This window comes from Crotalus tigris, unplaced genomic scaffold (genome assembly GCF_016545835.1).
Source record: "Crotalus tigris isolate CLP2741 ecotype Arizona unplaced genomic scaffold, ASM1654583v1 scf7180000024426.654172153:694254, whole genome shotgun sequence".
Taxonomy (NCBI): domain Eukaryota; kingdom Metazoa; phylum Chordata; class Lepidosauria; order Squamata; family Viperidae; genus Crotalus; species Crotalus tigris.
The window spans coordinates 7,606-34,991 of NW_024100594.1; the positions used below are offsets into that span (position 1 = coordinate 7,606).

The 27,386-nt window shown below is 47.0% G+C and overlaps 1 protein-coding gene across 7 annotated transcripts; it reads left to right on the forward strand.

Moving 5' to 3' along the window:
- On the forward strand, positions 1-25,809 carry LRRC14 (leucine rich repeat containing 14). 7 transcript variants are annotated; one of them, XM_039330211.1, is made up of 6 exons: positions 1-60; positions 16,256-16,469; positions 17,353-17,471; positions 18,358-18,715; positions 21,849-22,484; positions 25,002-25,809. In XM_039330211.1, exons 4-6 carry the CDS (start codon positions 18,393-18,395, stop codon positions 25,570-25,572), a joined length of 1,530 nt encoding a protein of 509 aa, XP_039186145.1. In that variant the 5' UTR covers positions 1-60; positions 16,256-16,469; positions 17,353-17,471; positions 18,358-18,392; the 3' UTR covers positions 25,573-25,809. The 7 variants fall into 7 exon arrangements, with proteins under 7 accessions (XP_039186145.1, XP_039186144.1, XP_039186143.1 ...); XM_039330210.1 differs by lacking the exon at positions 1-60 and adding an exon at positions 82-130 and having other exon boundaries at positions 16,256-16,514; XM_039330209.1 differs by lacking the exon at positions 1-60 and adding an exon at positions 82-130.
- Positions 25,810-27,386: the final 1,577 nt, after the last annotated feature.

The window sequence follows — 27,386 nt, forward strand, 5'->3', positions numbered from 1 at the left end:
GGGGACACCGTCTGCGCGTGCGCGGCGAAATACGGAGGCCGCCGAGGGACCGCTTGTCCGGTCTGAGTCTGGGGGGGGAGGCGGGCTTCGGGGGGGGGGGAAAGCGCGGGCCAGACGGAGCGAGACGCGGGTAAGGGCGGAGGGGCGTTTCGCGGGCCACGGCGGGCGCCGTTGCCATGGAGACCCCCTTCAGGATCTGAGGAGCGTGAGGAAGGGAGGCCCGGAGCGGGCAGGGCCCCGATCCCCGGTAGCTGCTGAGGGGATTTTCTCGGGCCGTGCCTGCGGGGGGAGGCCGGGCCCATCTATGGGCGGGAATCTAGGCCTCTGGGGGCCCCCCCGCCGATCTTTCCTCCCCCCCAGGCGCTCCCTTTCATCTTAGGGGGCTTTCCGGGGGGGCGCCCAATAATTGGGGAGGGATGCTGAGGGAAAATTAGGGTCACTCAGGAGGGTCCTCTTGGAGGGGGGGCGATGGGCGGGTCATCAGGAGAGGCCGTTTAAAAAAAACAACACCCCACCTAAATTTATTTATTTATAAAATCCATTTATTTATTTATCTATAAAGTTTATGTGGTTTATAAGACGTACAGTGTTTATTTATAAAATGTATATGGTTTGTTTATAAAATGTATATGGTTTATTTACAAAGTTTATATCGTTTATAGAAATTTATATTTGTTTATACAATATATGTTTGTAAAATGTATATTGGTTGTTTATAAAGTTTATATTGTTTTATAACATTTATATGGTTTGTAAAAGGTACATGGTTTATTTATAAAATTTATATGGTTTGTTTGTTTATAAAACTTATAATATTTATTTATTTATTAAATTTATAATGCCGCCTACGTGCACATAAATATTTCATTGCAACCTAGAACTAAGGAGAAACTTCCTGAAAATGAGGACAATTAATCAGTGGAACTACCTGCCTCCAGAAGCGGTGAATGCTCCAACACTGGAAGTTTTTAAGAAGAGACTGGACAGCCCTTTGTCCGAAATGATATAGGGTTCCCTGCCTGAGCAGTGGGTTGGATTAAATGACCTCCAAGGTCCCTTCCAACTTTATTGTTATTAAGTTGGGGAAGGGGTGCAAAAACCTTTCTGGCTTTTTTCTCCTCACCTGCAGGATTTGGTTCCTTGCAAGTTTATTTCTAGGGTGGTTTTTTATTATTATTATTGTTTTAATTTTAGTTTATTTTTTAATCACTTTTCTTTTTAAACTGCCCATTTCCCTCCTAGAGGGAGAAGCGTCATATCTGGTCCGTGGGTTGTGTCTTATTTTGCCACCACATTGTCCGTCGTTTAAATGCTCCTTTATACTACGTTTGGCAGAACACTGAAGCGTATATAGAGAGTCCTCGGAACTTCTTAACAAGTCATTAAGCAAATCTGGCTTCCCTGTTCATTTGGGTTGTCAGAAGATTGCAAACATGGACCCTGGGACACTCCAACCGTCATGCGTCCATGCCAGTTGCCAAGCATATGAATTTTGATCACGTGACCATGGGAATGCTGCAACCGTTGTAAGTGTGAAAATGTTTTTTCAGTGCTGTTGTAACTTCAGTCACTAAATGAAATGTTGTAAACCATTTGTTTAGTGACGATTTGAAGTTACAACGCCGCTGGAAAAAAAGTGACCTGTGATTGTTTCTCACACTTAGGCCTGTGGCAGCATCCCCGTGGTCACGTGATCAAAATTCGGATGCTTGGCAGCTGACTCATATTTATGACGTTCACAGTGCCCTGGGGGGGTCACGTGATCACCATTTACGACCTTTTGACAAGCGAAGTCAATGGGGAAGCCAGATTCACTTAACAACTGTGTGGCTATCTTAACAACTGCAGTGATTCACCTAATAAACCGTGGCAAGAAAAATCCTAAAAGGGGCAAAACTCAACAAATTTCTCACTTAGCAACGTACGTTTGGGGCTGAATTGTCATTGTCAAAAATTGAGGACTACCCATCGTTTTTACTTTCGTAAGTCAGTGCAGTTGTTAAGTGAATCGCATGGTTGTTAACTGAATCCAGCCTATTCAGTGGGCATTTTTCTGTTTTCTGTAGAGCTGTTCCTTTGTACCAAACGTTGGGAAAGGGCTTGGGCCAGAGTCCCTGGGGTAGGCAACTTTGACTCTTTTATGACTTGGGGACTTCAACTCCCAGAATTCCTGAGTCAGCATGGGCCAGGACTCAGTGCCAGCCTTTTGTTCTGTGTTCTTTTGCATAGGCTTTGATGGAGCCATTCTTAGGGTCATTTTTCATTTGAAAAGCAAGGGAATTAGCCGACAATTAGGCATTTAAGTTTGGCTGTGATTTGAGACAGACAACTCAAACTCACATATAAGAAAGTGGATCTGGCTCCCTCTGGATCCCCTTAAGGTTGGCTTGCTGGCTGGCTGTGTCTGGCATGGTTGCAGCCTATTAATAATGCATTTGAATGGCTGTGAATTGGAGGTGTCAATAGTGGTGTTAGGTGATTGTGTTCCTGTGGTCTGCCTTTTAATAGGTCCCCTCTAGGGATAGATCTGGCTCTGTTGATAGGTCTCTTGATCTCACTGGCTGGGTAGGTCGTCTTCTAAATGGTTGATTTAATTCCATCAATGGAGCTGTGGACAAGCAGAGTTTTATAGCCGACAGGCCAAGCATAATAATTGGGTATGTCTAGTTTAACGAAGAGAAGGACAAGGGGGGACATGATAGCAGTGTTCCAATATCTCAGGGGCTGCCATAAAGAAGAGGGAATTAAGCTATTCTCCAAAGCACCTGAAGGCAGGACAAGAAGCAATGGGTGGAAACTAATCAAGGAGAGAAGCAACCTAGAACTAAGGAGAAACTTCCTGACAATGGGAACAATTAACCAGTGGAACAACCTGCCTCCAGAAGCAGTAAATGCTCCAACACTGGAAGTTTTTAAGAAGAGACTGGACAGCCATTTGTCCGAAATGGTGTAGGGTTTCCTGCCCGAGCAAGGGGTTGGATTAGATGACCTCCAAGGTCCCTTCCAACTTTACTATAATTATTATTATTATTATTAAGTAATTTTTTCCTAGTGGATTTTCAGCCGAGGCTTGTTAAGGCCTTGGAATTGTGATGGGACAAAGAAGAAATGAAGAGAAATAAAAATCCTATGACAATATTTGTCAACAAATAAAATATTAAGAATAAAAGAAGTAAAAGGGAGGAATGTACAGTTAGTTTATTTGATGAAAAAAAAATATCTTATTACTTCTGGTTACACTTTTTAAACTTTCTGCTGGCACCAGGACTGAAAAGATGTTTTATGGATTTGTTTATAGATAAATGAAAAATAAACGTAACTTGAGAGAGTATAAACACTAACTCTGTCTCTACTTATGACGATTAGAAGTTATTCTCTATCTTTTTCCTTATTATATCCTTGCTCTTTTTCTTTTCTTGCATTTTTTACTTCTATTTTTTTTTTCTTCCTTCAAGTTTGCTTTGAATTAGATGTTACTGTTATAATCAAAATTCTTAACAACAATGAAGTAGTTAATCATCAGCAACTAGAACAGGGGTTCTCAACCTTGGCCACTTTAAGACTTGTGGACTTCAACTCCCAGCAAAGCTGGCTGAGGAATTCTGGGAGTTGAAGTCCACAAGTCTTAAAGTGGCCAAGGTTGAGAACCCCTGAACTAGAAATTCAGTCACAGTACAAGCTCATACTGGTGAATGCAAACTCACAGAAGGCATACCGTGTTGACATTAATGATGATCCTCACAGCTCGAAGCCCATATGTGTGGAAATGTTAACAGAACAACAGAGTTGGAAGGACCTTGGCAGGAAACCCTATACCATTTCAGACAAACAGTTGTCCAATCTTTTTAAAAACCTCCAACATTGAAGCATTCACCGCTTCTGAAGGCAGGTGGTTCCCCTGGTTAATTGTCCTCACTGTCAGGAAATTTCTCCTTAGTTCCAGGTTGCTTCTCTCCTTGGTTCGTTTCCAACCATTGTTTCTCGACCTGCCTTCAGGTGCTTTGGAGAATAATTGGACCCCACTCTTCTTTGTGGCAGCCCCTCAAATACTGGAACACTGCTATCATGTCGCCCCTGTTTCTTCTTTTCTAGTCCAACCCTCTGCTCAGGCAGGAAACCCTAGTTCATTTCATACAAATGGCTGTCTAGTCTCTTCTTAAAAACTTCCAGTGTTGGAGCATTCACCGCTTCTGGAGGCAGGTTATTCCACTGGTTAATTGTTCTCACTGTCAGGAAGTTTCTCCTTAGTTCTAGGTTGCTTCTCTCCTTGGTGAGTTTCCATCCGTTGCTTCTTGTCCTGCCTTCTGGCGCTTTGGAGAATAGCTTGACTCCCTCTTCTTTGGAGCAGCCCCTGAGATACTGGAAGTCTGCTATCAGGTCACCCCAAGTTATTGTGTGGCACATCCACGGTGGCTAAATGATGGTCTCAGAGGAGTTGTCAGTAGATTTTGATCTTTAAGAAGTCTATGGTGCCTCTTATGGGAGCGTGATAGCCTGAGATCTGGGCCAAGTTGCTTGCTCTCAGCTTGTTTGATTATGATGTCATTGTTAGTCTCTTGAGTCTTTGGATGGCAATTTGTTTCTGCTCTGCTGAGATTGTCTCGTAAGGATTCTTTTTTCATTGATGATTGTGTCTTGAAATTGCTGGCAAAAGCATTCAGTATCGAAATCCTGTTCAGTTTTACATCCATCAAGGGGTGTCCATGGTTTTTTTAAGGATTTGATGTGATCTGCTGCTGTGCGGCTTCACGGGATATGACTGTATCTCTGAATGTTTCTTTTGTTAAAAGTATTCCTTAAGTCTCAAATTTCCAGATCCCCAGAGCCTTGCGTATTTTTTGTGGGTTGGGAAGGGGGGAGAGAGTAAAGCATCATCCAGAAACAGACCCTTCAGCTTGGTGGGGTCTGTAGCTGGGTAGGTTCACCGTAATTGGGGGTGGGTCTATAGAGCGCTCAGTTGTGGTGAGTGAATGCATGTAGAAACTTGGACTTCTCTCTCTCTCCCTCTCTTTCTCTCTCTCTCTGTTTGTTTCTTTCTTCCTTCCTTCCTTCCTTCCTTCCTTCCTTCCTTCCTTCCTTCCTTCAGCTACATGTTAGATTCCAGCTTAATAATCAGGGTAGGGAAATATACAACAACTCTTCTGTGAGGTGTCCCTGGTGCTCTCTGAGCTTGGTTGCTTTCCTCCGGACGTCTCATGACCCAACCAGGTAACATCATCAGTGGTAGAAGGCAGTGGGATTGGAGGAAGAGAATTGAGGGTTCTCTCTCCTGGTGCTTTCTGAGCTTGGCAGTTTTCTTGCAGACATTTCATGACCCAACTAGGTAGCATCATCAATGCTAGAAGGGGGGGTTGCAGAATGGAGGGAAGAGGAAGAGGAAGAAGGGGAGGAGAAGAGGAAAAGAAAAAGGAGGAGGACTGTGGGATCCTTGGTGCTCTCTGAGCTTGGTTGCTTTCCTCCGGATGTTTCATGACCCAACTAGGTAACATCATCAGTGCGAGTAAGAAGTGGGGTTTGCTTTCAGTTTATAGGCTACTGGCTTGCCCTGTCAGTATTGGTATTTCCTTGATTAGGCTGTTTATTATTAGCTTGTTTGCCAGCCTTGGTGGTTCCTTGACTGGGGTATTGTTTCCCCTTGATTGTTGACCTAATGTTAATCTTGGTGCTCATATAAATGCTGATTGCTGGTGGGGAGGTGTTTTAGTCTTTTTGTTCCATTTTTTCTTTGGCTTGTCGATAGTCCCTTTTACATAGTACGTGGATATTCTTTGTGTCTATGTATCTCTTGGTGGTTAATTTATCAGAGTGCCAGGCTTCTAGAAATTCCGTAGCATGTTTGAACTCGGCCTAGTCTAGGTTGTGAAATTAGAGAGTTTTCCCTCTTGTCTTCTGACTGGTAGCTGGAGTCCATTTCACCACCAAGGCAAAAGAGGTAGAAATAAAAGAGAAGAATTGAGTTCAGGCCTTTTTTGTTCTTCCCAATTAAGACTAGCAGTTCAAAGCAGTGACAGTACTTTATAAAATTATTGTCCTCGTTTCCTGATGGTAAGGTTGCATTTCGGCTTGTTGAAGAATCTTTGGTAAAATTTAATATGTTTTACGTATTAAACCCGTGCATTCCAAAGTAAGCTCCGTTGGTTGAACAGAGTTTTCTCTTAGGTAAGAGTAAGAAGTAAAATAGAATAGAGCTGGAAGGGACCTTGGAGGTCTTCTAGTCCAGCCCCCTACTTAAGCAGGAGAACCTACACCATCTCAGACAGGTGATTGTCTAGTCTTTTCTTAAAGATCTCCAGTATATTGTCCAACCTGCTCTCTCCCAGAAGGAGCATCCTCTTAGTACAGTGGTTCTCAACCTTTTTAATGCCGCGACCCCCCCCAACTGGTCGTAAGTCGAGGACTACTCAACCGGTCGTAAGTCGAGGACTACTCAACCGGTGCAGCACCCTTTGCAGAATGGGACTTTTGGCGGGCTCAGCAGGGCAGAGACAGCCTGGACAATTCCTATTGGCTTTGGAAAGCCAATAGAATTAGACTCTATTCAAGAGAGTCTATTCTATTGGCTTTCAAAAGCCAATAGAATAAATGGGAGTAGCACAGCCAAGGAAAAGGGGGGGGAAAATGGCAGACTGCGTTGTTTGGCGACCCCCGTGAAATGGTCGTTCAACCCCAAATGGGGTCCCGACCCACAGGTTGAGAACCACTGTTTTAGTAGTTTAACACCTTGCACTTTCTTCTTCCAGGCAAGAGAATAATGAGAATCACTAGTCTTAATAACCAAATCCACACTTCCCACCCATACTCAGAATGTTCTTTATGATTACTGAGGATGGGTGGGTAGATTTATATCCTGCCTCTTCTCAAAACTACCTATTTATAGAATAGCAAGCTTCAAAATGCTGGGTGAGATTGCAGGTCCCTCTGAGCCTGGCCAGCTGAGCTTCTCTACCCCTCCCCTTTTGACAAGACCAGGGTCTTTTTAGGCCCCAGAGCAGTGGTTCTCAACCTTTTTAATGCCGCGACCCCCAACCGGTCGTAAGTTGAGGACTACTCAACCGGTCGTAAGTCGAGGACTACTCAACTGGTGCAGCACTGTTTGCAGAATGGGACTTTTGGCGAGCTCAGCAGGGCAGAGACAGCCTGGACAATTCCTATTGGCTTTGGAAAGCCAATAGAATTAGACTCTATTCAAGAGAGTCTATTCTATTGGCTTTCAAAAGCCAATAGAATAAAAGGGGGTAGCACAGCTAAGGAAAAGGGGGGAAAAAATGGCGGACTGCGTTGTTTAGCGACCCCCGTGAAATGGTCGTTCGACCCCAAATGGGGTCCCGACCCACCAGTTGAGAACCACTGCCCCAGAGCAAAGAACCTAGTTGTTGCTCCATGGGGTATCCAGCCACCGGCTAAACAAGTTATGGAGGTCAGTCAGATTTGTTTTAAGATAAGGCTCTTTAAGACTAAACTTCTTTGGGAGTTTCACGCACAAAGGTGCCTATCATTAAAATGAAAAAGAAAAAAACCGTTGACCATCAAGATACTTAAGAGCTTAAATAATCAAGATACTTAAGAGCTTAAATGTTAACGTGAGTCATTTCAATAGCAGTCATTCAGATGCCGCTTAATGCTGCAACCACACTTTTATTTTATAGGAGCTTTTAGGAAGGCTAGCAATCATTTGCTACTTCACAGGGATAAAGCTTAATTGGAACATTGCTATCACGGTGTACAGATTGTCCTCTTGAAACTATGCACTGTTGTTGTAGTTGTTAGTTGCGAAGTCGTGTCCAACCCATCGCGACCCCATGGACCACGTTCCTCCAGGCCTTCCTGTCCTCTACCATCTTCTGGGGTCCATTGAAGCTCCCGCCTCCTGCTTCAGGGACTCCATCCAGCCACCTCCTTCTCTGTCGTCCCCTTCTTCTCTTGCCCTCCATCTTTCCCAGCATCAGGCCCTTCTCCAGGGAGTCCTTCCTTCTCATTAGGTGGCCAAAGGACTTGAGTTTCAACTTCAGGATCTGGCCTTCTAAAGAGCAGTCGGGGTTGATCTCCAGGACTGACCGGTTGGATCGCCTTGCAGTCCAGGGGACTCGCAGGAGCCTTCTCCAGCCCCAGAGTTCAAAGGCCTCCATTCTTTTTGCGCTCAGCCTTTCTTATGGTCCAACTTTCACAGCCCTACGTTGCAACTGGGAAAACCATGGCCGTGCCTAGACACACTTTTGTTGGCAGGGTGACGTCTCTGCTTTTTAGTATGCTGTCTAGATTTGTCTAGAGCCGAGGTGGCGCAGCAGTTAGAGTGCAGTACTGCAGGCCACTTTAGCTGACTGTGTTCAGCAGGTCAGCGGTTCAAATCTCACCGGCTCAAGGTTGACTCCGCCTTCCATCCTTCCGGGGTAGGTAAAATGAGGACCCAGATTGTTGGGGGCAATGTAAATATATATATATATACATTGCTTACTGGTGTACGCCGCTTAGAGAGTGCTTGCACTTAAAGCGGTATATAAGTCTCATAAATAAATAAATAAATTTGCCATAGCTTTCCTCCCCTGGAGCAAGCATTGTATCATAAGCCAAAGAAAAGCTTCCCTCCTGAATCATTTAAAAGAGCTCCTGATATTCTTTCTCCCCCCCCCCTTAAAGCCATACTTCTGGTCAGGCAAATACCTCCAAGATACAGGTAGTCCTTGATTTACAACCATTGATTTAGTGACCATTCCAAGTTACAGTGGCACTAAAAGAAGTGACTTATGACCATATTTCACACGATCCTCTTGATCAGGTGATCAGACTCTGGACATTTGGCAACCGCCTCATAGCTATGACAGTTGGGGTGTCCCAGGGTCACGTGATCAACTTTTGTGACCTTCCGACAGTGGAGAAGCCAGATTTTGTTACTAGCTTAACAACGGCAGCGATTCCCTTGACAACTGTGGCAAGAAAGGTCGTAAAATGGGACGGACTCATTTAACAACAAAAATTGGGGGGTCAATTTTAATCGTGAGTGGAGGATTAACTGTATGTCTGTGGAGATTCTCATATGAGCCGAGGTGGCGCAGCAGTTAGAGTGCAGTACTGCAGGCCACTTTAGCTGACTGTGTTCAGCAGGTCAGCGGTTCAAATCTCACCGGCTCAAGGTTGACTCAGCCTTCCATCCTTCCGGGGTAGGTAAAATGAGGACCCAGATTGTCGGGGGCAGTGTGTTGTGTGTGTGTGTGTGTGTGTGTGTGTGTGTGTGTGTGTATATATAATATATATATATATATATATATATATATTCATTCTGAGGTTTTCGCGGGTATTTGTATGTAGGTCTTTGGTTGTTCGGGTTTTCTCCCACGTAAAATTGGAAGTGTCTTGGCGACGTTTCGACGAAGTCCCATTCGTCATCTTCAGGCTGGTGCTTTCAGCTTCGTGCCTCGAGCAGCAGTGTGTGGTCTTGGCTGTTTCTTCCTTTTAACTGCCAGTGGGGTATGAACTGATTGGGTGGGAGCTTGGCTGTGTTCTGATTGGGTGGAGGTGTGTTCTGATTGGTTAGGGGCTTGGCTGTGCTCTGATTGGCTGGGGGGTTGGCTGTGCTCTGATTGGCTGGGGGGTTGGCTGTGCTCTGATTGGCTGGGGGAGTGTTCTGTTTGGTTGTGCTCAGGTTAGTCTGAGTTGCAGAGGGATTCAAGATTTTGGGCTGCCCTGCCATTCCTTGGCTTCGCGTTCGTGGTCGTGCTTCCTCTTCATGGAGGGTGTCAGTTTGCTTCATGTATGGATTGGGGGGGTTTAAAGTGGCTAATGATGCAGCTGTGGTCTGGCTTCTGGTTTGTGGTCGTGCCTCATAGTCAGTGTGGCTTTGGGTTTGTTTTTTGCGTGGATGTTTGGTGGTGACATCCTGTGTGGTTTTTGTGAGTGTGGGTCTGGTATCATTTTTTGTGTTAGGGAGTCGTTTGTCAATGAGGGCGGGTTTCCAAATGGCTGGTAGGCGGGAGGTATCATCTCGCTTGTTCATGCTGTGTGGGCGTTTTTCTATCTCGATGGCTTCTCTGATTATTCTGTTATTAAAATGTTCACTTTTGGCAATGGTTCTGGTATTTTTAAAGTCAATTTCATGTCCTGTAGCTTTAAGGTGTTGGACCAGGGAAGATGTTGGTTCCTCTTTTTTGACTGAGTTCTTATGTTCTTCAATGCGTGCACTTATTCTTCTGTTGGTTTGTCCGATGTATGTGGTGGGACAAGTGGTGCATGGGATTTCGTATACTCCTTGATTTTCTAATTCAATTTTATCTTTGGGGTTTCTAAGGATGGTGGATATTTTTCTGTTTGTGCAGAATGCTGTTTTGATGTTGTGTTTATGGAGGATCTTACTGATTCTGTCTGTGATGCCTTTTATGTATGGGAGGATGGCTTTGCCGTTTTCTTGTTCTTTGTCTTGGATTTTAGTGGGGGTTTCTTTTTGGATTAGGTTTGTAATCTTATTTCTCTGGAATCCATTGGATGTTAGTACATTGGTGAGAGTGTGTAGTTCGGGTTTTAGGTGTTGTTCGTCAGCTAAGCGTTTTGTTCTGGAGATGAGTGTCTTGGCTACAGAGTTGATCTGTGCTGGGTGGTGGTGTGAGAGAGCGTGCAGATAGCGGTTTGTGTGTGTTTTCTTCTGGTAGATGGTGTGTCCTAGGGAGCCATTGGATTTCTTGTAGACTAAGACATCCAGGAAGGGAAGTTGGTTGTTAGCTTCTGTTTCCATGGTGAACTGTATTTTGGGGTGTAGGCTGTTGAGGTGTGTGAGGAAGTTGTCCAGTTTTTCTTTCCCATGTGGCCAGATTATGAAGGTGTCGTCTACGTATCTGAGCCAGAGTTTGGGTTTGTGATCCGATTTTTCTAGAGCTTGGGTTTCAAAGTGTTCCATGTAGAGGTTTGCAATGACAGGTGAGAGGGGTGATCCCATGGGTGCTCCTTCTGTTTTGTTTGTATTTTTGTCCATTATAGATGAAGTATGTGTTGGATAGGCAGTGGTTGGTCAGATCTAAGATGTGTTTGGGGGGGTTATATTTGTTTTGAATAGCTGTCAAGGCTTCTTTGATAGGCACTTGGGTGAAGAGGGATATGACATCGAAGCTCACTAGTAGGTCGCTGGGCTGTAAGTTTTGTTTCTTTATGATCTCTATAAACTGGAATGAGTTTTTTACGTGTGAGGTGATGGATTCTGCATAGGGCTGTATGGTCTCCCCAAGATACACAAGGAAGGGAATCCCACTCAGACCTATAGTCAGCTCCTAGGCTCACCTCTACAAAACCTAGCCAAATTTCTCGCCAAACAACTACAGCCCTCTCACCTATCATTGCCAACCTCTACATGGAACACATTGAAACCCAAGCTCTAGAAAAATCGGATCACAAACCCAAACTCTGGCTCAGATACGTAGACGACACCTTCATAATCTGGCCACATGGGAAAGAAAAACTGGACAACTTCCTCACACACCTCAACAGCCTACACCCCAAAATACAGTTCACCATGGAAACAGAAGCTAACAACCAACTTCCCTTCCTGGATGTCTTAGTCTACAAGAAATCCAATGGCTCCCTAGGACACACCATCTACCAGAAGAAAACACACACAAACCGCTATCTGCACGCTCTCTCACACCACCACCCAGCACAGATCAACTCTGTAGCCAAGACACTCATCTCCAGAACAAAACGCTTAGCTGACGAACAACACCTAAAACCCGAACTACACACTCTCACCAATGTACTAACATCCAATGGATTCCATAGAAATAAGATTACAAACCTAATCCAAAAAGAAACCCCCACTAAAATCCAAGACAAAGAACAAGAAAACGGCAAAGCCATCCTCCCATACATAAAAGGCATCACAGACAGAATCAGTAAGATCCTCCATAACACAACATCAAAACAGCATTCTGCACAAACAGAAAAATATCCACCATCCTTAGAAACCCCAAAGATAATTTGAATTAGAAAATCAAGGAGTATACGAAATCCCATGCACCACTTGTCCCACCACATACATCGGACAAACCAACAGAAGAATAAGTGCACGCATTGAAGAACATAAGAACTCAATCAAAAAAGAGGAACCAACATCTTCCCTGGTCCAACACCTTAAAGCTACAGGACATGAAATTGACTTTAAAAATACCAGAACCATTGCCAAAAGTGAACATTTTAATAACAGAATAATCAGAGAAGCCATCGAGATAGAAAAACGCCCACACAGCATGAACAAGCGAGATGATACCTCCCGCCTACCAGCCATTTGGAAACCCGCCCTCATTGACAAACGACTCCCTAACACAAAAAATGATACCAGACCCACACTCACAAAAACCACACAGGATGTCACCACCAAACATCCACGCAAAAAACAAACCCAAAGCCACACTGACTATGAGGCACGACCACAAACCAGAAGCCAGACCACAGCTGCATCATTAGCCACTTTAAACCCCCCAATCCATACATGAAGCAAACTGACACCTCCATGAAGAGGAAGCACGACCACGAACGCGAAGCCAAGGAATGGCAGGGCAGCCCAAAATCTTGAATCCCTCTGCAACTCAGACTAACCTGAGCACAACCAAACAGAACACTCCCCCAGCCAATCAGAGCACAGCCAACCCCCCAGCCAATCAGAGCACAGCCAACCCCCCAGCCAATCAGAGCACAGCCAAGCCCCTAACCAATCAGAACACACCTCCACCCAATCAGAACACAGCCAAGCTCCCACCCAATCAGTTCATACCTCCACTGGCAGTTAAAAGGAAGAAACAGCCAAGACCACACACTGCTGCTCGAGGCACGAAGCTGAAAGCACCAGCCTGAAGATGACGAATGGGACTTCGTCGAAACGTCGCCAAGACACTTCCAAGTTTACGTGGGAGAAAACCCGAAAACCAAAGACCTACATATATATATATATATATAGATATATATATATATATATGTTTTCTGAGGTTTTCGCGGGTATTTGTATATAGGTCTTTGGTTGTTCGGGTTTTCTCCCGCGTAAAATTGGAAGTGTCTTGGCAACGTTTCGACGAAGTCACATTCGTCATCTTCAGGCTGGTGTTTTTAGCTTCTTGCTTTGAGCAGCAATGTGTGGTTTTAGCTGTTTCTTCCTTTTAACTGCCAGTGAGGGTATGAACTGATTGGATGGGAGCTTGGCTGTGTTCTGATTGGGTGGAGGTGTGTTCTGAATGGTTAGGGGCTTGGCTGTGCTCTCTGATTGGCTGGGGGAGTGTTCTGTTTGGTTGTGCTCAGGTTAGTCTGAGTTGCAGAGGGGTTTAAGATTTTGGGGTTAGGGAGTCGTTTGTCAATAAGGGCGGGTTTCCAAATGGCTGGTAGGCGGGAGGTATCATCTCGCTTGTTCATGCTGTGTGGGCGTTTTTCTATCTCGATGGCTTCTCTGATTATTCTGTTATTAAAATGTTCACTTTTGGCAATGGTTCTGGTATTTTTAAAGTCAATTTCGTGTCCTGTGGCTTTAAGGTGTTGGACCAGGGAAGATGTTGGTTCCTCTTTTTTGACTGAGTTCTTATGTTCTTCAATGCGTGCACTTATTCTTCTGTTGGTTTGTCCGATGTATGTGGTGGGACAAGTGGTGCATGGGATTTCGTATACTCCTTGATTTTCTAATTCAATTTTATCTTTGGGGTTTCTAAGGATGGTGGATATTTTTCTGTTTGTGCAGAATGCTGTTTTGATGTTGTGTTTATGGAGGATCTTACTGATTCTGTCTGTGGTGCCTTTTATGTATGGGAGGAGGGCTTTGCCGTTTTCTTGTTCTTTGTCTTGGATTTTAGTGGGGGTTTCTTTTTGGATTAGGTTTGTAATCTTATTTCTATGGAATCCATTGGATGTTAGTACATTGGTGAGAGTGTGTAGTTCGGGTTTTAGGTGTTGTTCGTCAGCTAAGCGTTTTGTTCTGGAGATGAGTGTCTTGGCTACAGAGTTGATCTGTGCTGGGTGGTGGTGTGAGAGAGCGTGCAGATAGCGGTTTGTGTGTGTTTTCTTCTGGTAGATGGTGTGTCCTAGGGAGCCATTGGATTTCTTGTAGACTAAGACATCCAGGAAGGGAAGTTGGTTGTTAGCTTCTGTTTCCATGGTGAACTGTATTTTGGGGTGTAGGCTGTTGAGGTGTGTGAGGAAGTTGTCCAGTTTTTCTTTCCCATGTGGCCAGATTATGAAGGTGTCGTCTACGTATCTGAGCCAGAGTTTGGGTTTGTGATCCGATTTTTCTAGAGCTTGGGTTTCAAAGTGTTCCATGTAGAGGTTGGCAATGACAGGTGAGAGGGGTGATCCCATGGGTGCTCCTTCTGTTTGTTTGTATTTTTGTCCATTATAGATGAAGTATGTGTTGGATAGGCAGTGGTTGGTCAGATCTAAGATGTGTTTGGGGGGGTTATATTTGTTTTGGATAGCTGTCAAGGCTTCTTTGATAGGCACTTGGGTGAAGAGGGATATGACATCGAAGCTCACTAGTAGGTCATATCCCTCTTCACCCAGTGCCTATCAAAGAAGCCTTGACAGCTATTCAAAACAAATATAACCCCCCCAAACACATCTTAGATCTGACCAACCACTGCCTATCCAACACATACTTCATCTATACGGACAAAAATACAAACAAACAGAAGGAGCACCCATGGGATCACCCCTCTCACCTGTCATTGCCAACCTCTACATGGAACACTTTGAAACCCAAGCTCTAGAAAAATCGGATCACAAACCCAAACTCTGGCTCAGATACGTAGACGACACCTTCATAATCTGGCCACATGGGAAAGAAAAACTGGACAACTTCCTCACACACCTCAACAGCCTACACCCCAAAATACAGTTCACCATGGAAACAGAAGCTAACAACCAACTTCCCTTCCTGGATGTCTTAGTCTACAAGAAATCCAATGGCTCCCTAGGACACACCATCTACCAGAAGAAAACACACACAAACCGCTATCTGCACGCTCTCTCACACCACCACCCAGCACAGATCAACTCTGTAGCCAAGACACTCATCTCCAGAACAAAACGCTTAGCTGACGAACAACACCTAAAACCCGAACTACACACTCTCACCAATGTACTAACATCCAATGGATTCCATAGAAATAAGATTACAAACCTAATCCAAAAAGAAACCCCCACTAAAATCCAAGACAAAGAACAAGAAAACGGCAAAGCCCTCCTCCCATACATAAAAGGCACCACAGACAGAATCAGTAAGATCCTCCATAAACACAACATCAAAACAGCATTCTGCACAAACAGAAAAATATCCACCATCCTTAGAAACCCCAAAGATAAAATTGAATTAGAAAATCAAGGAGTATACGAAATCCCATGCACCACTTGTCCCACCACATACATCGGACAAACCAACAGAAGAATAAGTGCACGCATTGAAGAACATAAGAACTCAGTCAAAAAAGAGGAACCAACATCTTCCCTGGTCCAACACCTTAAAGCCACAGGACACGAAATTGACTTTAAAAATACCAGAACCATTGCCAAAAGTGAACATTTTAATAACAGAATAATCAGAGAAGCCATCGAGATAGAAAAACGCCCACACAGCATGAACAAGCGAGATGATACCTCCCGCCTACCAGCCATTTGGAAACCTGCCCTTATTGACAAACGACTCCCTAACCCCAAAATCTTAAACCCCTCTGCAACTCAGACTAACCTGAGCACAACCAAACAGAACACTCCCCCAGCCAATCAGAGCACAGCCAAGCCCCTAACCATTCAGAACACACCTCCACCCAATCAGAACACAGCCAAGCTCCCATCCAATCAGTTCATACCCTCACTGGCAGTTAAAAGGAAGAAACAGCTAAAACCACACATTGCTGCTCAAAGCAAGAAGCTAAAAACACCAGCCTGAAGATGATGAATGTGACTTCGTCGAAACGTTGCCAAGACACTTCCAATTTTACGCGGGAGAAAACCCGAACAACCAAAGACCTATATACAAATACCCGCGAAAACCTCAGAAAACATATATATATATCTCTACACACACACACACACACACGCACATACATACATAAATACATACATACATAACATTGCTTACTGGTGTACACCGCTTAGAGAGTGCTTGCACTTAAAGCGGTATATAAGTTTCATAAATAAATAAATAGACATAACCTGTTGTTTTACCTGCGTGCCTGCTCCATTACCTGTATGCCTGCTCCATCAAAAGCTCCATTAGTAAGTTAATTGTGCTCTTGCCTTTGTGTCTCAGATTTAGTCATGGAGGAATCCTAAGGGAAGAGCTTTAAAGAGGATACGATATACAAAGCTACATTTCCTGAGGAAGTCAACTCATTTTGGATAGCTCTGTGGATCAAATCAGAAGAAGAAGCAGCAGCAGCCACAATCCTTAAGAGTCGGAAGGGCTGAATCTGCTTTTTGGATCCAGTGGGATTAGCCTGTCAGCAGAGCAGCTATCTGTGGAGGTAACCTTTCTCTTATCCCAAGACATCCAGAAGCTTCCAGGACCTGTAAGTCTGCAAAAGGGGATCATCTATCATAGAGTTTCATCTCTTGGAGGACCAAGAAAGTATGCAATACAAACTTAAGTAGGCAGTGATTTCATGAACTTTGCCTCTATTGCGGTCAGGGGAATAATAATGATGATGATGATGATGACCTTGGAAGTCATCTAGTCCAACCCCCTGGTCAGGTAGGAAACCCTATACCATTTCGGCCAAATGGCTGTCCAGTCTCTTCTTAAAAACTTCCAGTGTTGGAGCATTCACCACTTCTGGAGGCAGGTTATTCCACTGATTAATTGTTCTAACTGTCAGGAAGTTTCTCCTTAGTTCTAGGTTGTTTCTCTCCTTGATGAGTTTCCATCTGTTGCTTCTTGTCCTGCCTTCTGATGCTTTGGAGAATAGCTGGACCCTCCTCTTCTTTGGGGCAGCCCCTGAGATATTGGAACACTGCTATCCTGTCCCCCCTGGTCCTTCTCTTCATTAAACTAGACATACCCAATTCCAGCAACCGTTCCTTATATGCTTTAGCCTCCAGTCCCCTAATCATCTCTGTTGCTCTTCTCTGTACTCTTTCTAGAGTCTCAACATCTTTTTTACATCGTGGTGACTAAAACTGGATGCCGTATTCCAAGTGTGGCCTTACCAAGGCCTTGTAAAGTGGTATTAACACTTCACGTGATCTTGTGATTGAAAGGCCGGGCTGAAGACCTTTCTTAACTTTAACAAGAGTGAGGCTTGTGGCCCTTTCAAGCTTGATTGATTGATTGTTTATGTGCCATCAAATCACTGTCAACTCTTAGTGTGCACATAGATGTTCTCCATGACAATCTGTCCCTAACTGTAGGAGAAGGAGTGGCAGAACCTGGAGGCGGAGTCTAAAGAGGAATCAGCCTAGAATCCCTTCGTAGCTGCAAGCAGACTAAATCCCACCTTCCTTCAGTGACCATTATCTCACTTCAGCAGGTACCCCCCATTAGTTGACAAGATCCCTGTGTGCTGCTTAGCAATAAATCAGTTTAATTGGACCTTCACTGTGGACTTGGTCTTTCGTGCCTGACATTAATCCGATCCTTCAGTCTAGACTTTCGCAGGCTGCAGAACGTTGGATTGGATCCACGTATTTGAAGAAGTAAAGAGTAATCCTAAAAACTGACGTAATAACCCATTTACTAGTTTTTAAGGTACCGTAAGTTGTTGTGGGTTTTTGGCTGGAATTGACAAATAATAGCTGTTACCTTAGAACAGGGGTCTTCAAACTTGGCCCTTTGATGACTTGTGGACTTCAACTCTCAGAATTCCTCGGCCAGGATGCTTTAAGACAGGAATTCTGGGAGTTGAAGTCCACAAGTCATCAAAGGGCCAAGTTTGAAGACTCCTTCCTTAGAACATAGAATAACAGGCTGGAAGGGACCTTGGAGGTCTTCTAGTCCAACCCCCTGCTCAAGCAGGAGACCCTATACCATTTCAAACAAGTGACTGTCCAGTCTTTTCTTAAAATCCTCCAGTGTTGGGGCATCCACAACTTCTGGAGGCAACTTCTGTTCCACTGATTGATCGTTCTCACTCTCAGAAAATTTCTCTTTGGTCCAGGTTGGTTCTCTCCTCAGTTAGTTTCCCTCCATTATTTCTTGTCCTGCTCTCAGGTGGTTTGGACGATAGGGTGACCCCTTCTCTGTGAATTCGTTGCGGGAACGTTGTGGGGTTTTTTTTTGTTTGTTTATAATGTGCATTTTGTATCTCCATTTCTCATATGTTTTTTTGAAACTGAAGTCGCTAGGAAACTTAGATGGATGTTTTTCGAGATAGACTGGCGAGAAAAAATATCTAGCAATATTATTCTTTTCCCTAGCGTCCCTCTGGCTCGCTCCCTGGCCGGTTGCCGCCATGTATTCCCTGGTCTTCCTCTGTGCCCAGAAAGTTGTCTCTCATTACACAACTCTGCAAGATGCCCTGGGCTTCCTCCCGAAGGAGCTGTATCCCGTCCTGTTCAAGGCCGCGTTCATGGATAAGAGAACTCCGTCGCTCCAGCAGTTAGTGCAGACCTGGCCCTTCCACGTCCTCAGTTTCCAGAAACTCCTGCGCAAGTGTCAGCATTGCGAACGGGCCCTGATCCGGGAGAAACCCAACAAGCTGTGCATTCAGGCCATTATCTTGGGGGTGGTGACGTACCTCATGAAGATGCTGGAGGATCGAAGTCGTACTAAGAGGTACGTGCTCCCCTTTGTTCTTTGGTCTCCATAAGGCAGTGATGGCGAACCTTTTAAGAGACCGAGTGCCCAAACTGCAACCCAAAAACCACATATTTAATCACCGGGTGCCAGGTGGGCATGGCTCACAGGGTGGTTGTGGCTGTGGTCATGGTAGACTGGGTGGGTGTGGCCAAGGTGGGCATGGTCACCTTGATGTTGCTCGTGGGGAGGGACACCTGTGGGGCTGGGCAGGGTTGGGGGAGATCCAGGGGGTCTCTGGTGGGTGGGGCAGTGGGCAGGAGACTCGTCCTGCGGGGTGAGGCGAGGCAGGGCAGGGGTGCCATTGTTGCAGGGCAAGGCGAGGTAGGTGCTGGGGCGGTTGCTGCCTCACACCATCAGCCCCCACACACAGGCCAGTGAGTGCATGGGGGCCGACAGTGTCCGTCAGCAGCCACAGCCTATCGGCCTCTTGACCGGCACACTCTGGGGCTCTGCAGCCCACCGCCAGCAGTTCAGAGAAGCCACCTCTGAGCTGGCCGGCCTGCCGACAGGTAAGGAGGCGATGCAGCGGGTTGTGCCCGGGAAAAGGAGAGCATGCGAGGCCAGGAGGGATGGGACAGGGGGGGAAGGAAACCAGCCATGCTGGGATGCATCCGGCCACCTGGGACCTCCGCGAGTTAGTGGGCAACTGGTTGAAGAGGGACGGTTGCCATCTCTGAGACATGGTGCGTGTGCCCACAGAGAGGGCTCTGAGTGCCGCCTCTGGCACACGTGTCATAGGTTCGCCACCACTGCCACAAGGGAAGGGTTGGTGGATACCGAACGTGCTTCTCCACTGAGGCCAGAAAAAGACAAGTGCTCCTCGGCTTAATGACAGTTCAGTTCATCACAAAGGCACAAAAAAGTGACGTAGGATCGTTTTTCGCACTTAACAACCGTTGCAGCCGCCTCACGGTCACACGATCAAAATTCGGACGCTTGGCAAACGATTCCTATTTATGACCGGTGACTTACTACCACAATTCAGCCCCCCAATTTCTGACGCTTGGTGAGGCTTTTGTTAAGTGAATTTTGCCCCATTGTATGACCTTTGCTGCCACCGTTCTTAAGTGAATCATTTCAGTTGTTAATAACACCGTTTTTAAGTGAATCTGGCTTCTCCGGTGACAGTGCTTGTCGTATGGTCGCAAAAAAGGATCAAGTGACACACACACACACATACACACACACACACACGGGATACACTGCAACTGTCGTCAATAGGAGGCCATTGCCAAGCTCCTGAATTTAGATCACGTGACCCCGGGGATGTCGCGGTGGTCGTGACTGTGAAAAACGGTCATAAGTGTGAAAAACGGTCATGTCACTTTTTTCAGTTCTGTTGTGACTTCGAACGTTCACTAAACGAACTGATGTAAGTCGAGGACTGCCTGTACAAAGTTAACAACAGACTCACTTAACAACTGTGGCAGGAAAAGTCACAAAACGGGGCAAAGCTCACTTCACTGTCTCGCTTAGGAACAGAAATGTGGTGTTAAAACCACAGGATTCCCTAAACTTTCTAATTTGTGATGCCTCTCACCTGGCTCTTTCATTGTCAGTTGTCATTCTATCACACACTTAAAACTTCTCTCCAGCATTTTTAAGACCCTGACCTTCTCTCTCTATCTGGAAAACCATTTCTCATTGCTTGCGATTCCTACACACGGTGTCAAAACCTTTGCTTGTGAAGATAAAGGTTGGGTTCACCTGCCTGATGTTCATTTTATTTGCCCAGTGGCTGTCCTGGATCCTTTGCCCTAAAGACGCTGAGAAGACCAAACGGTACCCAATAAGGCAGTGTTTCCCAAACTTGACAATTTTAAGGCATGAGGACTTCAACTCCCAGAATTCCACAGCCAGCGTTGCTGGCTGTGGAATTCTGGGAGTTGAAGTCCACATGCCTTAAAATTGTCAAGTTTGGGAAACACTGCAATAAGGCAATCCAGGAATAAAGCTATTTCCTCCAGGGACCCCAGAATAATTTTAGTAAAGATCACCGTGAACACAACCGAATCCTATTTTCTTCCTAGTCCCGTCAAAGCACTTATTTAGGCTTGGGCAAAGGGTGACCTCTAGGAAGGCAAGCCAGCCCACTCAGTGATCAGCTGGAGTAATAACAGATACCGTATTTCCCCCAAAATACGGCCCAGCCAGGAAAATAATCCCTAGCGTGATTTTTTTCAGGACCCTCGTAATATAAGCCCTGCGCCCCAAAATAAGCCACACTTAAGACTGTCAGCCAGATGGAGGCATTTAGATTAGATTAGATTTTTTTTTCTAGATTTAGATAACCTTTATTGTCATTTTTTTTTTACTGTGGGCACAACGGCACACATTAAAAACGAAATTTAGATGCTTGCTCTCCAGTGTACACATACATAACGCACATTTAAAACATGCTCTCTACAGCATATGTATAGACCAGGGGTGGGCAACCTCGGCTCTTTTATGACTCATGGACTTCAACTCCCAGAATTCCTGAGTCAGCTATGCTCTGCTGACGTTTCATGACCCAACTAGATAAACCTCATCAGTGTTAGAAGGGAGGGAGGTTTCATCATTATAGCACAGATGAGGTCAGCTGGTTTTAATGAAATGTCTGCAAGCAAATGACCAAACTCAGACACCTCCAAGGTCCCACAATCGTCGTCGTCCTCCTCCTCCTCTCTGCAAACTCCACTGCCTTCCAGCACTGATGATGTTCCCAAGTTGGGTCATGAAACGTCTCAAAATAAACAACCAAGCTCAGACAGCACCAGGGACCCCACAGTCGTCCTCCTCCTCCTCCTCCTCCTCCTCTCTACAAACCCCACTCCCTTCTAGCACTGATGATGTTACCTAGTTGGATCATGAAACATCTGCAAGAAAACCAGCCAGCTCAGAGAGCACCAAGAACCCCACAGTCCTCCTCCTCCTCCTCCTCTCTGCGAACCCCATTCCCTTCTAGCACTGATGATGTTACCTAGTTGGGCCATGAAACGTCTGGAAGAAAACAACCAACCAGGGACCCCACAGTCCTTTCCTCCTCCTCCTCCTCCTCCTCCTCCTCCTCCTCCTCCTCCTCCTCCTCCTCCTCCTCCTCCTGCTTTAACGGCTTTCCCTTTTGCAGCAAGGGGCAGCGCTTGCAGATCCTGGACATGACGGGCCTGCAGGACGAAGGGCAGGGCCCGGAGAGCATGAGCTTGTGGTCCAGGACGGTCACGCTGGCCAAGGCCTGCCTGGACGTCTCCAAGCAGCAGAGCAAGTGCTTGAAGCGCTCCTCCAAGCGCAGGAAGGGCCCCTACAGCAGCTCGGTGGCCCAGCCGGCGCCCCAGCCCGTTTCCGTGGACGTCTGGGTGGACCTCTTTGTCAACAGCACCTCCTACGTGGTGCTGAAGGACGCCCTGCAGATCAACAGCAGCAACGCCCTGCGCCTGCGGTGCCGGGACTTCCGGGCGGAAGAGCTGTCCATCGCCAGCACCGTGGGGCTCCTGGAGTTCCTGGACCCGGCCGGGGTCCGGCAGGTGGACCTGCGCTTCAACAACCTCGGCCTCTCCGGCCTGCGGGTGGTCCTCCCCCACTTGACCAAGTTCACCAACCTGGCCAGCCTGAAGCTGCCCTACAGCAACATCGACGTCCGGCGTCTGACGGTGGGCATGGAAGGGAGCCTGCAGTACTTCGCCACCCAGCTCAGCCGCCTGAGCTGCCTCAAAGAGCTGAACCTGGGCTCCTCGCGGCTGTCGGGGAAGCTGCGGCACCTGCTGGGGTAAGGCACCCTGGGCGGAGCGGGCCCGGCCCACGGGGAGACGGAGACGGGGAGGGCTATTTTCCCCATTCGAGCAACGCGGCCACACTCCCGTTCGGAAACTCAGATTTATTTGCCGCCTGTCTCTTCCCTCCCCCCCTCTCTCTCCGGTAATTTTTTTTTTTTTTTTACTAATTTGTCAAAACGTAAAACACGAACAAAAAGGAGAAACGTAGGAAAATAGGGATGGCAAAGAGGACGAGGAAAAAGCGTGGGATAACATGAAAAAGGAAAAGGGGTCAAGGTTGCTCGATGCGCTGTGTGTTTGTGGGCTTAATGTGTACTTTTGCCTCGCTTGGTGTTGGTTTACGTCTCTCCTGTGCTGCCTTTCGCTTCTTAAAAGGCCCATTAAGTGGGTGGCGCACAAGCTGAACAATTAAGCAGAGGAGGATTGGACTAGATGACCTCCAAGGTCCCTTCCAGCTCTGTTATTCTCCTTCCTTCCTTCCTTCCTTCATTCCTTCCTTCCTTCCTTCCTTCCTTCCCTCCCTCCCTCCCTCCCTCCCTCCCTCCCTCCCTTCTGCAACACTGGAAGTTTTTAAGAAGAGACTGGTCAACCATTTGTCTGGAATGCTATAGGGTTTTCTGCCTGAGCAGGGGGTTGGACTAGATGACCTCCAAGGTCCCTTCCAGTCCTGTTATTCTCCTTCCCTCCCTCCCTCCCTCCCTCCCTTCTGCAACACTGGAAGTTTTTAAGAAGAGACTGGTCAACCATTTGTCTGGAATGCTATAGGGTTTTCTGCCTGAGCAGGGGGTTGGACTAGATGACCTCCAAGGTCCCTTCCAGTCCTGTTATTCTCCTTCCCTCCTTCCCTCCCTCCCTCCCTTCTGCAACACTGGAAGTTTTTAAGAAGAGACTGGTCAACCTTTTGTCTGGAATGCTATAGGGTTTTCTGCCTGAGCAGGGGGTTGGACTAGATGACCTCTAAGGTCCCTTCCAGCTCTGTTATCCTTTTCCTTCCTCCCTCCCTTTTGCAACACTGGAAGTTTTTAAGAAAAGACTGGTCAACCACTTGTCGGGAATGCTATAGGGTTTTCTGCCTGAGCAGGGGGTTGGACTAGAAGACCTCTAAGGTCCCTTCCGACTCTGTTATTCTACAATCTCAGGCCTTGGCATAGGTGTGGCCCTTGCAACATTTAACGAAGCCCCAGAGACCTTCAGGGAATGTTTTGAATTGTAATTTTCAGGCTGCCCGAAAGGGAGAGAGAAAAAAATATATATTCATGGTTGGATCCATTACTCATAATTACTTAAGCACATATCCTTGGGCAAATGAAATACATTTCATTTCGCATCCCTTTTTTAAAAATTTTATTTTCATTTTATTAGTTGGGGTTGAATATCTTTTTGTATTACTTAGATCATATTGCCCCTAAGTTTTTTTTTAATCGTACGCTTTTAATATTGTAAGCCGCCCAGACTTAACCTGCGGTAAAATGGGCGGTCAATACATTGAATAATCAATAACCGATCTTGGCCGTGACTCTTGGCCATGCATCCTTGGGTGCAAGGGGGCTTCTCCTCCAGAAACCGCCGCAGAGCTCTGGGTGTCCCAGCCTGAGGGGGGGGCTGTAGAGCAGAGCTTTTCAACCTTTCCACCCATTGTACCATTTTTGGGATATGGCAAACATCCGAGTGCCACCAGTCGCCTAGCAAGGGGTCAAAAACTTGATGACGAAAAAAAAAAAGGAAAAAAGGATGAAGTACAAGTAGTCCTCGACTTACAACAGTTCGCTTAGTGACTGTTGCAAGTTACAATGGCACTGAAAAAAGTGCCCCCAAGCCACAGCCGAGCAAGACACCTGCCTGCCCGCCCGGCGGTGCTCTTCCTCCTGTCCGAGGTTTCCACTGTTGTGAGCATTTCTGTTGAGGATTGACAGCAGGGGTGGGGTGGGGGGTGTTTGGTTTTTATTCCCCCCATCTGTTGGGTGATTGCAGCAGGTTTTGGTCCCTTCCCATGACCCTGGGACACTGTGACCGTCATAAATATGAATTGGTTGCCAAGCATCTGAATGTAAATCACAAGACCCTGGAGAGGCTGCAACATTCCAGCTGATCTGTGCTTCTTCAGGGCTCAGCAGAAGTGCCAGGATCAGCGCCAAGTTCCAGCTGATTGGTGCTTTTTCTGGGCTCAGCAGAAGCACCAGGATCAGTGCTGCTTTCCAGCTGATTGATGCTTCTTCAGGGCTCAGCTGGAGCCTGGCGCTGATCCTGGCGCTTCCACTGAGCCTTGACAGCCCTGCAGCTCCAGCGGTCTCTCGCTCAGGCTTGTGTGGTGCTGCCACTGGTTCAGCTCAGTCCCCTCCCCTGCTATCACTTTTCTAGGATGGTGGCGTACCACCTGCCAGGTGCCCATGTACCACAGGTGGTACCCGTACCCCTGGTTGAAAAGCCCTGCTGCAGAGCACGGCACGAGGGGAGAAGGGGGGGGGGTCCTGCCAGTCCTTAAGCGGCCTTCTCTTTCGCTGTACCTGCAGGGACCTGCGAAGCCCCCTGGAGAGCCTGGAGCTGGCCTTTTGCTACCTGCTGCCCAACGACTTTGCCTACCTTTCCCAAAGCCTCCACACCTCGGCCCTAAAGAAGCTGGACCTGAGCGGCAACAACCTGTCCGACAGCCTCCTCCAGCCCCTGCAGGGCCTGCTGACCGAGGCCGCCTCCACCTTGCTCCACCTGGACATCATGGAGTGCCGCCTGATGGACACCCACCTCAACCTGCTCCTGCCGGCCCTCTGCCGCTGCTCCCACCTGCGCTACCTGGGCGTCTTCGGCAACCCCATCTCGGCCAAAGGGGTGAAGAACCTGCTCCACAAGACGGTGGGCCTCTTGGACCTGCGGCTGGTCATCTACCCCTACCCCGTGGACTGCTACGGGGACGACCTGCCCTGGCCCCCCACCTCCTCCAACCTGCTCAACGGTTCCGTGGACGAGGAGAAGTTCTCCCGGGTCAGCAACGAACTCCAGCAGATGCTGCTCAGCGCCAACCGGGGAGACGCCATCTGGACCACGAACCTTTGTCGCCACAACAGCCTCGACTATTTCAGTTTATAGCCCCCACCCCCTCGGGGCCACCGTACTCTTCTCCTCCGAAATGTGGAATAAAGCCCCTCCTTTTCCTCTGTTGTGGCTGATCTGAGCCCTCTGGGCGGTCCCGGAAGTCGCGCAGCCGATTAAGAGCCAGCAGGGAGGTTTTCCGCAAGCGTGGAAACGCGCCCTGCCGGTGGTGCTGGGCCCCGAAGGAGCCGGTGAACGGAAGCCACCACGCAGGGATGGGGAGGGGGGGCACAGTTGGGGCAGAGGGGGGGCGTTCTGCTCTCTTTCCATCTCCGCTGAAGATGGATGCCAGCCCGCCTTATTTTTCTTTTCAATTGCAATTCCAGTGCATGTAGCAATTGGGGGGGGGGGAGAAGGAATTGTTTTCCTGGTTGTTTGATTGGGGTTTTTCTTTTTTTTAATTCTATACCTGAGAATGTAGCGTTGTGTTGCTGTGGGGGGGGGTCTGAGAGGGGAGGGTGGTTTTCACCTGTGTCGTTTGCCCTCTCGTCGTTGTCGGAGAAGGTGGGAGCAGGTCAGTTGAGAGGGAAACCTCGTTTTAGGACGGGCGGCGGGACGGGGAAGATGACGCAGCGGCTTTTATCTTGAAATAAAAGACGATGGCTCTCCGAGCAAAACGCTAGCCAATGTCGTTTACTTGTGGGAAGGGCTGGGTTCTGCCTGCAGCGCGAGCTGCTCCCATCTTGAATTAAGTTCTGATCAAGTCGAACTATAGATGAGTAGACAAAATTTGACAATAAGAGCGCAGTGGTTAGAAGGCAGAATTCTCGTGACTGCCAGCAGTTCCATGCTGACCGGCTCCAGGTTGACTCAGCTTCCCATCCTTCCAAGATCCGTAAAATGAAGATCCAGATTGTCGGGATACACATGCGGACATTTGTAAACCACTCAGAGACGGTTGTAAAGCACCATGGAGTGGTGTAGAAGTCTAGGCCAGGGGTAGGCAACCTCGGCTCTTTTATGACTGGTGGACTTCGACTCCCAGAATTCCTGAGCCAGCATGAGGGAACTTTGGCCCTTTCATGACTGGTGGACTTCAACTCCCAGAATTCCTGAGCCAGCACGGCTCAGCTTGGAAACCTCTCCCTTTCCCCTCAGCATGGCTGGCTCAGGAATTCTGGGAGTTGAAGTCCACGAATCATGAAAGAGCCAAGGTTGCCTACCCCTGGCATAGGTGGACTTGTGGACTTCAACTCCCAGAATTCCTCAGCCAGCCTCCATTTTGTTTGTTAGATTTAAGACAGGGGTCTTCAAACTTGGCCCTTTTATGACTGATGGACTTCAACTCCCAGAATTCCTGAGCCACCAGTCTTCAAGTTCCCAATAATGGGAATCAAATTCCAGCAGCTTTTTGGGGGAGGGGGAGGAAATAATTTGTGCCAAAAAATAATAATAATGGGTGAGTGTTTTGGTTTTGAGAGAATGCAAAAACTTTCCTAAATGAAAGACCAAAAAAAAAAAGGCAAGCAAAAGACAAAACTTGGTACCAGTTGCCAAATTTGGTAGCCTCCAAAGCCGAAACCTGCCCCCTTTGTACAACTCCCTACAACCCAGAATGTGATCACACAAGATGCCCAAGCCTCTCATTCCTGCTAATTACGACTTCTATTTATTTCTTTATTTGGTCTAGCTTGCCTTTAGTGTCCTTAAAATAACTCCACGGAGAGAATATAGCTAAATACTTTCTCCTCCTTTTTCCCCCACAACTATGAGGGAGACTGGGGGACTGGTCCAAGGTGAGATTTTATGCTTAAGGCGGGACTAGAACTCACCGTTTCCTTGTGAGAGGCTGAAAGTCACCCAGTCAGCTT

Excerpts from the sequence above, each read along its gene's own strand:
- LRRC14 (XM_039330211.1), top strand. The coding sequence starts at position 18,393 with ATGTATTCCCTGGTCTTCCTCTGTGCCCAGAAAGTTGTCTCTCATTAC. Across the intron at positions 18,716-21,848 it reads GATCGAAGTCGTACTAAGAG|CAAGGGGCAGCGCTTGCAGA; the intron begins GTACGTGCTCCC and ends TCCCTTTTGCAG. Across the intron at positions 22,485-25,001 it reads AAGCTGCGGCACCTGCTGGG|GGACCTGCGAAGCCCCCTGG; the intron begins GTAAGGCACCCT and ends CTGTACCTGCAG.